General features: G+C 46.0%; 1 protein-coding gene across 1 annotated transcript in view; it reads right to left on the reverse strand.

Annotated features, from left to right (window-relative positions):
* The window catches only part of Tub (tubby bipartite transcription factor), a 79,877-nt gene extending 72,262 nt beyond the window's left edge, over positions 1-7,615 (reverse strand). The window contains exon 1 of the mRNA XM_013028730.1: positions 7,511-7,615. Within this exon, the coding sequence (XP_012884184.1) occupies positions 7,511-7,566 (56 nt within the window). The 5' untranslated portion in view covers positions 7,567-7,615. The remainder of the gene's footprint in view (positions 1-7,510) is intronic.
* Positions 7,616-11,956: the final 4,341 nt, after the last annotated feature.

The following is an 11,956-nucleotide window of genomic DNA, read 5'->3' on the forward strand; positions in this document are numbered from 1 at the left end:
TGCTTATGTGGTGCTGAGGAATTGAACCCAGGGCCTCATGCATGCAAGGCAAGCACTCTACCACTGAGCCACCTTCCCAGCCTGGCTGTGAAACTCTTATCCCCAGTAAACCACCAGAAAACCGGAGGTGGCACTGTGGCTCAAGTGGTAGAGTGCTAGCTTTGAGCTGAAGAGCTCAGGGACAGTGTTCAGGCCCAGAGTTCAAGCCCCATGACCAACAAAAAACATTTTTTTAAAAAACAGCTGGGAAAAATATTGCAAGTTACTTACATAATAAAAGACAGGTATAAACAAAAGATCTCAAAATATACCTATATGGCAACAACCCAATTTGAGAATAAGAAATTTTAACAGATACTACTCCCCAACAAAAGACACATAGATAGCAGGTAAACACAGAAAAAGATTCTCAACATCACTTAGTCATTAGGGAAATGCAAAAACAAAGTTCCAGTGATAAACCGTTACACACCTATCAGAATGGCTAAAGTTAAAGTCTGTACTTGCTTGGATCAAGGGCATGGAGAAGCTGGGATTCCCATACACTGTCCATGACCACTTTAGTTTAAAGTTGAGCCATGTCTTTATGAATTAAATGTACATCTACCATGAGATCCAGTCATTCCACTGCTAAGTATCTGTGCAAGAAAAATGAAAACATATATCCATACATAGATTTGCATTTGAGTACTCACAAAAATTTTATGTGTAATAGTCACAAACTAGAAACAACACCAATGGTGACCACTGGGTGGCTAGATAAACAGTGCTTTTTCCATACGATTAGGTACTACCCATTAAAGAGAGGAGGGGTCTATTGATTTTTGCAACAAGGAAGAATATTTAAGTATGCTGTATGAAATCCAGATGAAAGAAAAGTGTATACTGAATGATACCATGAATGTACAATTCTAGTTCTCTGAGCATGGACTGTGGGACACAGGAGTTCTGTAAAGTATCAGAAGGAAGTTTTACAAAGATACACAAGAACATACTGGCCTCTTGGCTGTTTTCAAACTCACTCTTATATATTGCCACTGCAGGCTCATTTTATTTGATATTCCCTTTGCAAGACATTTTTTCCATTAACCACATGATTCATTACATTGCTTTCTTTTCACGTTTTTACTGAGATATTACTTTATCACAAAGCTTCCCTAACCACACAATATTGCAGAGCAATCCATACACACACATGCATACATACATACATACATATATACATGCATGCATACATACACACACATCCTGCTAAGGTACTCTATTTTTCTTCTCTGTGCTTAGTATATAAGCCACACACATTATGTGTTTGTGTATGTGTGTGTGTGTGTGTGTATACTCACACAAATACATATAGACAGCCTATCTCCCCCCTACTAGACAGTAATAACTATAAGACTAAATTTTGTTCAGTGCTCCAATGTCTGAAACACTGTGTGGCATTAAGAAAGGGCTCAAAAATTACATATGGAATGAATGGACCACTTTAGGAGACAAATACTATTAGATTTTGTATGTGGAGATTAAGTCACTCATCTAAAGTCAATAATTGGCAGAGCTGGGATTCTAAATCATATCACTTTGACTATAAAATCAAAGCACTAAGTGTTAAAAGCATTACTTTGTCTGTAGTCTGAAAAGCCAAACTGAGTAACTTAAAGCAAGACCAGGTGATGATGGCCTGGGGGAACAGAAACCAACCCAGCCCTCAGGAGGACCACCAGGAATACTCGAAAATCTGCGACTAACAAACTCTCTTTAAAAAGCTTGTGCCAATCAAAATCAGATGAGAAAACACTGCATACCCAGGAATGTTCATCATAGAATTGTTTAGAATATACAAGACACTAAGTTGAAAACAAAGGAGAAGTTGGGGAGGTGGGAGGGAAGGGATGGTAGGGGAAAAACAAAGGAGGAGGTAACAATGCTCAATAGGAAATGTACAGTTACATGTAACTGTAACCCCTCTGTACAGTATTTTTACAAAAAAATAATTAAAAAGTCCCCACAAAGGATGTAAAGATCAAAAAGTGGCAGATGATTTACCCAAATGATCACAAACAAGGCTATACTAAAGCTACCAGCACAACTATGTTTATTGCAGCATTATTTACCATAGATACGGAACTAACCCAGATGCCCCTCAGTACATGAATGTATATCAAGAAAATGTGGTATATATACACAATGGAATTCTATGCCTCCATCAGAAAGAATGACATTGCCCACTTGTTAGGAAATGGAGACTTGGAAAAAAATATATATTAAGTGAAGTAAGCCAGGCCCAAAGAAACATAGGTCCCATGGTTACCCTTATTTGCAATAACTAGTATATGTCTAGGATAAGCAGAAAAGGTCAAAAGCTACGTACATAAGACCATATAAGATGATGCTAAGCGAAATGAACCCTAAGATAAGGACACAAGAGGTTTTATCTTTGTTGCTGTTGTTTTTAATGTACTTATAATGTACTATGTGATTTTTTTTGGTTTCTTTTGTATGTTCTCCTCCCACGGTATAACCCCTGTTTTCATTGTATTTGATTCCAGTGCCCTGCATCTTGTATATACATTTTTTTTAATTTGGGGAGGGGAAGGGAAATAACAAAATGCTGAAACAAGGATACAAGTTAACCCATTGTAACAATGAGATCTACAAGACACTATGTTAAAAAACGAATTTTACAACTTGGTGGTGTGGGGAGGAGTCAGGGAGGTGGAGAGGAAGGGATGGTAGGGGAAAAACAAAGGAGAAGGTAACAGTGCTTGATAGGAAATGCACTCATTACTTTTCTATGTAACTGTAGCTCCTCTGTACAGTATCTTTACAATAAAAAATGTATACAAAAAAAGTGGCAGATGGTCAGGCCCAGTGCAGTTTTCTTTTTTTTGGGGGGGAGTCCAGTCATGGGGCCTGAACTCTGGGCCTGGGCGCTGTCCCTCAGCTCTTCAGCTCAAGGCTAGCGCTCTACCACTTGAGCCACAGCGCCACTTCTGGCTTTTTTCTTTTTGCTTATGTGGTGCTGAGGAATCAAACCCAGGGCCTCATGCATGCAAGGCAAACGCTCTACCACTGAGCCACCTTCTGAGCCCCTACAGTCAGTTTTCTAAGGATAGAGAGACAAGGGTACTTGCTTAGTCTGGGGGTGTGGACAAAGATCACATAGAGAGGAGTCCTGAGATTGAAGGAGGCTTGGAAGAGTTGTTGTGGGAGTTGGGGGACTTAAAACAGGAGTGAGGCTAACCAGAAAGTAAAAGATTAAGAGACAGTATATACTGTGAGTTGAAGATGAAGACTAGAAAAGTGGTGGTGATCTGCTTAGCAGTGCCATTTTTGTGGTAGAATGCTGGAGCATGAGAAGAACAGGACATGTGGTCCTAGCTTGGAAGAGAAGAAGAGAGGCAGCAGAACAAGAGATAAAATGGAAACGAAGACACCAGATGACCTATGGGGTAGAAGCATCAACGTACAGGGGAGGGGCCTAAGGCCAAAGACTGGAACATCACTGTTTCTGATGTGTGAAGTGAAGCACTTCTAGGTATCCAGCTCTAGGAATTTCTCCTGTGAATAACTTGGGGAAAGTCTCTAGAGTGTGAAGGTCTAGGAATTGTGAATAAAGAGTGCTAGTTTGGTCACTGACATGGGCACTGAGGAGTCTTAAGAAAATGCCTGGAGCTCAGTGGAGACCAAATGGTTAACTGAGTGCCAAAGTATTAGGAAATGGCTGGACTACTAAGTGCCAGTCATTTCACATACATGGTTGCACTTTTATCTCCAGGACAATTTGTGATCTAGACAAGGACAAACAGATAAAATGACTTGGAGAGCTCATACTCCAAAGTTCTGCAAAGTTCACTTGAGTAGAACGTGCTGACTAGAGAATGTAGAGGTATTTGGGCAGGGCCCCGTTTCGAATGCGTTGAGCTGAGTTGGTAGAATATTTCGATGTAGAGCTAAATCTCACAAAAGACTCGGCTGAACACATAGATTTTTTTTGTTAAAAGTATGGAGGTCTTGGCTGGGTACCAGTACTCTTAATTACTCAGGAGGTTGAGATCTGAGGATCGTGGTTCAAAGCTTATCCGGGCAGGAATGTCTATGAGACTTTTATCTACAATTAACTATCCTAAAACCTGAAATGGAAGTGTGGCTTAAGAGGTAGAGTTTAAGACTTGATTGAAAAAGATCAGGGACAATGCCCCAGGCCTGCACCAAAAAGAAAGAAAAGAAAGAAAGAAAGAAACAAAGAAGGAAAGGAAGGAAGAAAGAAAGAAGGAAAGAAAGAAAGAAAGGAAGGAAGGAAGGAAGGAAGGAAGGAAGGAAGGAAGGAAGGAAAGAAGAAAGAGAGAGATGGAGGAAGGGGAAGGGAAGGAGAGAGGAAGAAAAGAAGGAAGGAAGGAAGAAAGAGAGAGAGAAAAAGGAAGAAAGAGAGAGAGATGGAGGAAGGGGAAGGGAAGGAGAGAGGAAGAAAAGAAGGTAGGAAGGAAGAAAGAAGGAAGGAAGGAAGGGTGAGCATGGAGGTGCTAAGAGACTAGGGTGAAGCCTAAGGAGAGAATGGCATGGAAGGAATGGCACAGAAGAGAAAGTTGTGATATGTTCCCATCTGGACAACCGGAAATCAAAAGGAAATTGGCAACACTCTGTGGTGGACAATAGAGTGGTTTGATATCACTCCTTTCAAAGGTGAATCTCATTCTCTTCCCCTTGAATGTGGGCTGGAACTGTGACTTACTTTGAGCAGTACAATGTGTCAGTGTTGTTTGTACAAATCTTAAACTTAGGCTTCAAGAGGCCTTGAACCTTCTGCCCCGTCACTGCCACCATGTGAACAAACCCATGCAAGCCAGAGAGGAGAGAGAGGGGAAAGAGTGGGGAGAGGGAGAGAGAGAGAGCATATAGAGCAAGACCTAGCTTTTCTGGCCTTCCCAGTTGAGGCGCCAGACATATAAGCAAAACCCAGTCCAGAAAAGCTGAGTCCTGAACAAGACCACAAAAAAAAAATCATCCACTGAACCCAGTCCAAAGATAGGATCCACAAACTCTGGAGCTAATTCATTCCGTTGTTAGTTTCAGTCACTAAATTTAGGAGCATCTTCATACCACCCATAGATAATCTGATACACATATACCCCAGAAGGAAAGGGAGTAAACAGCTTAAATAAACCCACTGCAGAATTGAAGAAGAGTGGGTTTCCCAGATCCAAAGATGTGTTGGAGACAGAAGCCAGAGTAGAGGGTTGAAAAGTTAAGTTTGAAATTGTAGGAATGGGGGTGAGGGAGGGGATTGGAGGCTCAGAATCAAAGAATTTCCCTTGTGTGTGCCAGAACTGGGACTTGAACTCGGGGCTGCTGTCCTACCACTCGAGGCATACCTCTGATTTCTGACTTTTTGCTGATTAATTAGAGATAAGAGACTCAAGAACTTTTCTGCCTGGGCTGGTTTTGAGCTGCAATCCTCAGATCTTGGCCTCTTGAGTAAATAGGATTACAGGTCCAAGTCACCAGCACTCAGCCAGAATACCAATACCTGTATGCCCTATGCATGTGTTGCTTGGGTAGTATTTTAACAACTTTATTGTTATTTTGTATGTAATACAACGATGCAAAACCAAGTTCTAATTAGAAAATAGAGATGAATGGCAAAGACCAGTAGTTTCAGAAAACAGCCAAGCCTGCTGTCCTACACCTGGGAAGTTTTACACAAATATGGAGGCCAGGGTCCGAACCTTCAAAATTCTGTGTAGTTTGGACAAGGGAAGCAGTTTTCTTTATGTAGCTCCTCAAATCGTGAGGATGAGATGGGTTCCTCAAACGTCAGGATGAGAAGGAGTCTGGAGACAGAACCCCAGGTAATACTTTTATTTCATAGTCTAAGAAAAGGAGAACAATGATTTTCAAACTGAACTTCTGAAAACCAGGGTTCTTAGAGACATCTATAATATTTACCAATAAAATAACCAGAATTCCTTATTGCTTATGTTCCAGGCAATATGCCAAGTCCTTTTTATTTATTACATCAATTCTTTTTTTTTTCAGAAAAAAGTCTAGTTACTACTGAGAGAATTAGCATGCTGTATTCCCCCCCCCCCCTACATGTATCAGGCATTTGGCAAGCGCTGTCATTTACTTCTCCCAGACTTGAGACCGTCAGCGCTTTCTGGGAGAAGGGATTGTAGCTCTTAATCTCCTTATTTCCAACGCCCAGTACATAATTTCCAGCGCCCAGTACATAGTTTGCCTTCAGCATATATCTATTGTCTACATACACGAATGTGTGATTAGTGATCCCCACGCAAGTGTGTAAGGTTATGTTATTTGAAGCTGAATATCCCAACAAGTTTAGGGTTCTTTTCTATACAGAACACTGCTCTTCGAAAGGCCAACCTGACTGGAATGGCGTGGTGGTGGACAGCCTGCTAAGGCTGTGCATTCATTCCAGGTTGATGAGGAAAGGGAAGCAGCCATTCAGATAGTATATTTCCCCCAGAGAGGCAATGAACAGCCAGGAAGAGGTGGAGGGAGGGGGCTGGGGCATAAATAGCACAGGTATACAGCTGGTGGGGGGGGTGGAGAGGGGAGTCAGGAGTAAGGAGGGGCAGGTGAAGGTGGAGGGTGACAGACGGGATCCGGGATCCGGGAAGAGGAGTCCCGGGAGAATTCGACTAGGGAAGCATGGACACCTGTTCCTCTGCCTCTAGGAAAACGAGAACTGTCAAAGGCACAACAGACTTGGAAGGGAAGGACACCAAACCGGGGAAGGGGGGCGAAAAGCATCCAGTTAATTACGTTTCTCTCCCACCCCCTCACGAGGGATCAGATTTGACTCCAGAATCCTGGAGATGTTCAGCAACCCCCCCCCCCGTCTCCGCCCTCCAAAATGAACTACTATCATTTAACACCCCAATGGGGGGGGCGAAGGAGGGGACTGGCCTATCACAGAGCCAATCTACTCGGTTTCATCACCAACTCCTTCCCCGGTTCTTATTCCTCATTTCTCCTGGGAGGACGATCTCTTCCTGCAGGACCAGTGCGTGGGGGGGAGCGCGGCTCCATGCCAGCCACCCACGCGGACAGCCGCGCGCCATCGCCTGGCAACCCGGTGGGCGTGCGCCGTGGCGCCGGGACGCACAGCCGGCCTCCGGCGGCGGTGCCCCCTCGCTCAGCCGGGTAGGCACCCGCCCCGGGGGCGGCGATCGGGTGGCGATCGGGCACTCTCGCCGGCGGGCATCCTCCGTGCGCGCCTAGGAGGTGTTGCGGGGGAGGGGGGAGTACAGCGAGGCGCAAACCCCGGGATTGCGGGGCGCGGCCTGCGGGGCACTCGGCGCGCCCCCTCCTCGCGGTGCCCCGCAGCCCCACCGTGGCTTTGAGCGCGCCTCGAGGGCCCACGGACTCCCCTCACCCGGTGGGAGTGGAGCGGTGACCGCTCGCCGCGCCCGCCGCGTCCTCCAGCCCTGGCCCCGCAGGCGTGAGCGCACCGAGGGCGGGGAGGGGTCTGGACGCTGCGCCTTACCTGTCGTAGCTCCAGCGGCTGTAAGACAGGGTCCGGTGGCTGCTGACTCCCTCCATCGCCGCCTCGGGGCTGGGGCTGGCGCCGCGAGGCTGGCGGCGGCTGCGCGGGGCTGGGCGAGAGCCTCCTTGTGCAGCGGGCAGGACTGACTGGGGCGCGGGCGGAGGACTGTACCATTCACCCCCCTTCCCCGGGGGGAGGGTGACACTCCGCCCCCCCCCCCGCCGCCTCCACCTCTGGCTCTGCCAATGGCGCGGGCGCACGCGGGCTGCGGGGACCCGGGCCCGCTGGGCCTCCCTCCCCGGCGCGCGCGGGTCCCGCGGGGGCGCGGCGGCGGCGGCGGCAACCTGCCTGCTTATTTATTTATTTCCGATGTGTGCTCCACGTCTCCATGGCAACCGCCCCATCTTTTTCCCGGCGTCACGGACGCACCGCAGCTTTCAAACCTTCCCGGGACCCAAGACTGCTAAGAGGCTGGTCCCTTCCGCTCGCGCGTGGGAATCCTGCATACTCGGCTCCCTACTCCGCCTCTTTCTGCAGAGACGACCCTTCCCGTCCGGCGTGGGAGGGACAATTGTTCTCGCCCCCTTTCCACCCAGAAGTTCCTCACTTCTCCCTCTAATTTCTGCTTCCTCAGCACATAAATCTTTCTGATGGAAATCCTCTCTCTGTCTCTCCCTCTCTCCTCTTCTCTCCCCCCTCTCTTTCTCCCAGGGGATTCCCTGGCCCCGTTTATCTAGCATATTGTAACCCTCTTGGGTTCCAAAAACCCAAGCTCTGTAAACACTCCCATTTCTAGGCCATCTCGTTCTGTTTATGTCCCTTTGTGCTTTCCCTTCATTACTACCAAAAATCCCTTTGGAAAAATAGCCAGCTATCTTTGCTCAACAAAAGGGGACTGTTTGCTTTGGCTACACCTGGCTGATGGGGGGGCCCAGGGAAGAGGAGGCCCTTTCCTGTCTGCCAGTCCCTTCCCTGCCCTTCCTTCCCTTCCCTGCCCCCACCCTGGCCTGCTGGCTTGTGGGGATTTGCTGGTATAATCTTCTTGCTTAAGTCACAGAAGTCTAAGAAGGCCCTTTCAGCGCAGCTGTTGTTATGGGAAGGCTGCGCTCACGTTAACCAGTCCAGATCAGGGTCAGGCGGGGAGGTGTTTGTGTTCTCTAGATATGAAGGGTGAGGAGGCAGGGTTTGAGCTCTGCTAATTCGAAGATCCTCTGGTGCCCAGTAAACGAGACTTAACGCTATGGGTTATACAAGGTGCAGCTCACAGCTCACTTGTTGCAGTCAGGTCTCAAATGGGTTTGTCCTGCACAGAGATTTTTCAGCATTTACAGATCTGTAGATAGAGCAAGTGACCTAGATTTCCTTCATCTCTTGGATACTAAGAAAAACTTTGGAACTACCTTCAGCATGACAGGAGCAGAGTGAAGATTTGCCCAGGGAGTACGCTGTTCAACACAAAATCAGGCAGTTTTCTTACATATAATTACCTGGTCTCAGTTGCTTTCAAGTTCTTCATCCCCGGGCAATTGCCATGTCTGTAATCAGTTTCCAATCTGGCTCTCAGAGCTACCCAAGCAGTATTTCCTTAGGGCCAAGTCTTTCCCCTGAAGCTGCATAGACTGGACACTGTTACTGCCCTCCAGAGAGCAGACTGACCAGCACACAAGTGAATCCTACACAGACACCTCATTTCTGAATCGCATCTTGATAGATTCTGACATACTGCATCCTCAGGAAGAATGGACTGAGACTCTTGAACCAGCTTCTTTCAGAGGTGGATTAGCTTTTTATATTATTATTATTATCTATGAGGTTTCTTCATAGATCAGAGCCACTGCCCCTGACCCATATGCTGAAAGACAAGTCCTAGGGAAGTCTTTGCTCCATAGGACTAGGAGAGAGACATTAAGACCTGAGAAAGGATTTCCCTGGAGGAGAGGGGGTGCTCCCTTCTTCATCACCCCACTCCAACCTGTGGTGCTCATAACTGGCAGTCACAGAAGCCTCCTGAGACTGAAGACTGACATTGGACACTGGCTTCTAGGTCTCTGAGTCTGCCTGGGTGACTTCTAAGACCCAATAGTTTTTAAAGGCTTTTTGGTGTTCGAGTACTCACTGGAAATTTGACCCACCATGTTAGAAGTCTGGCTACTATGAGACCACCATACTGGGAGGAACCCTAAGCTACTCGGACAAGAGGTGCTTCAGTTGTCAGTCCCAGTGGAGCCCTGCTTTTGAGGCATTACACCAGACATATGGGTGATGCAGCTTTGTTTTTCAAATCATCCTCAGCTGCTGAAGTCTCCCCAACTCAGTGCCACTCAAGTTATCCTTGATGTTAAGGCTTCCTGCCCTGCCTTGTCCTTCTCTGCCTTTGACCCAGAGAATCTGTGAACAGATAAAATGATGTTTGTTAGCCAGGTTACTGGGACTCATGCCTATAATCATAGCTACTCAGAAGGCTGAGATCTGGGGATCGCTATTTAAATTTAGCCCAGGAGAGAAAATTGTGAGATGCTTCCCCCTTCTCCCCCCCAGTTATGGGGCTTAAACTCAGGTCCTGGGCACTGTCCCTGAGCTTTCTTTGCTCAAGGCTAGCTCTCTACCACTTGAGTCACTGCACCACCTCTGGGTTTTTCTGTTTCTGTGGCATGAGGAATTGAACCTGGAATTGAACCCAGGGCTTTGTGCTAGGCAAGCACGCTACCACTAAGCCACATTCCCAGTCCTTGTGAGATTCATCTCCAATTAACTACTAAGAAAAGCTGGAAATAGGGCTGTGATCAAGTGATGTGCTAGCCTTGAGAAAAAAAGAAAAAGAAGGGGGAAAAAGTTCAGGGACAGTACCCAGGCTCTGAGTTCAAGCTGCAGGACCAGCACAAAGGAAATTTAGAAATGGATCTGTGTTGTGTAAATGATGAATTGTAGGGATAAATTCAGAACTGGAAGAGGAAGGAATGCAAGAGAAAGGCTTGGGTAGGAAGAGAAGGCCAATGGCAGAAGACTTGAATCCACAACGGAAGATTGCTGATGAGAAATTGCCAAGAAAGTCAAGAAAAGCCGTCTAACATTTTTTTGGTTGCTTCATGCTCCTTGACGCTCTTTTTGTCACCAAATCTTCATTAACAGTCTACTATGATGCGCCATGGTGCTCTATCAATGATGTTTGGGGGTGGGGAAGGCTAGGCACTCACTGTCCACATGCTGCACAAAGTGAAGTAGGAGGATAATGGCAGCCCTAGCAGCCCGGAAACCTTTGGGCTTAGTATGAGGGTACTAGACTTCCTTAAATAAAAGGATATAGACTAGAAAGTTTACTTGGGGATTTCAGAGGAAAGTGTAACCTTCACAGGCCAGGTTTGTGGCTCTCTGTGTAGAGAACCAAGCACGTGGCTACACCCCAATATGGTGGAATATCTCAGTGTTGCCAAACTGCCCATCACGTTGAGGGGAGACTAAATAGGCAATGGAGGAACCCAAAAGCAGGACTTAGGACCCAAGTCCACTATGGCAAAACAAGAAACAGAGACCTGGAGGCCTATGTCCCAAAGAAGAAAAACTGGAGGGAAAAATCTGCTGGCACAGCAGCAGAGATGTAGAGCTATAAAGTACACAGTAAAACACAAGGTGTACTCTACAATAAAACTGGAAAAAAGATCTTTGTCTATGAGCCAGTGTGCTCTGTCTACAGTGAGCCCCAAGGCCATCCTTTCTCTTTAATTTCTTTATTTAAATGTTTTTTTTTTGTGAAAATACTGTACAGAGGGATTACAGTCACATGAGCAAGGTAATGAGCACATTTCTTATCAAGCATTGTTGCCTCCTCCTTTGTTTTTCCCCTACCATCCCTACCCTCCCATCTCCATCTCCACAGCTACATTCCCCTGCCCTGCCCCCTCCGCCTTCCTCCCCTAAATTGTAAAGTTTGTTTTTCGACATAATGTCTTATACATCTCTTTGTTGCAATGGGTCCACCTGTATCCCTATTTAAACAACTTGTTTTTTCCCTTTTGCTCCCCAAATTATACCAACATCAAATACAGTGAAAACAGGGGTTATACTGTGGGGGAGGGACATACAAAGCAACAAAAAAAATCAAGTGGTACCTTAATAAATACATTAGAAACCATAGCAAGAAAGAAAAAATCACGTGTCCTTATCTTGGGGTTCATTTAGCTTAACATCATCTTATCTGACCTTTTTTTGCTTGTCTCAGATATATACTAGTTATTGTAAATAAAGGAAACCATGGGACCTATGTTTCTTTGGGCCTGGCTTACTTCACTTAATATAATTTTTTCCAACTCTTTCCATTTCCTAACAAATGGGGCAGTGCCATTCTTTCTGATGGAGGCACAGAATTTCATTGTTTATATATACCACATTTTCTTGATCCATTCATCTACTGAGGGGTTCCATATCTTAGCTATGGTAAATAATGCTGCA

Source organism: Dipodomys ordii, unplaced genomic scaffold (genome assembly GCF_000151885.1).
Source record: "Dipodomys ordii isolate 6190 unplaced genomic scaffold, Dord_2.0 Scaffold113, whole genome shotgun sequence".
Taxonomy (NCBI): Eukaryota; Metazoa; Chordata; class Mammalia; order Rodentia; family Heteromyidae; genus Dipodomys; species Dipodomys ordii.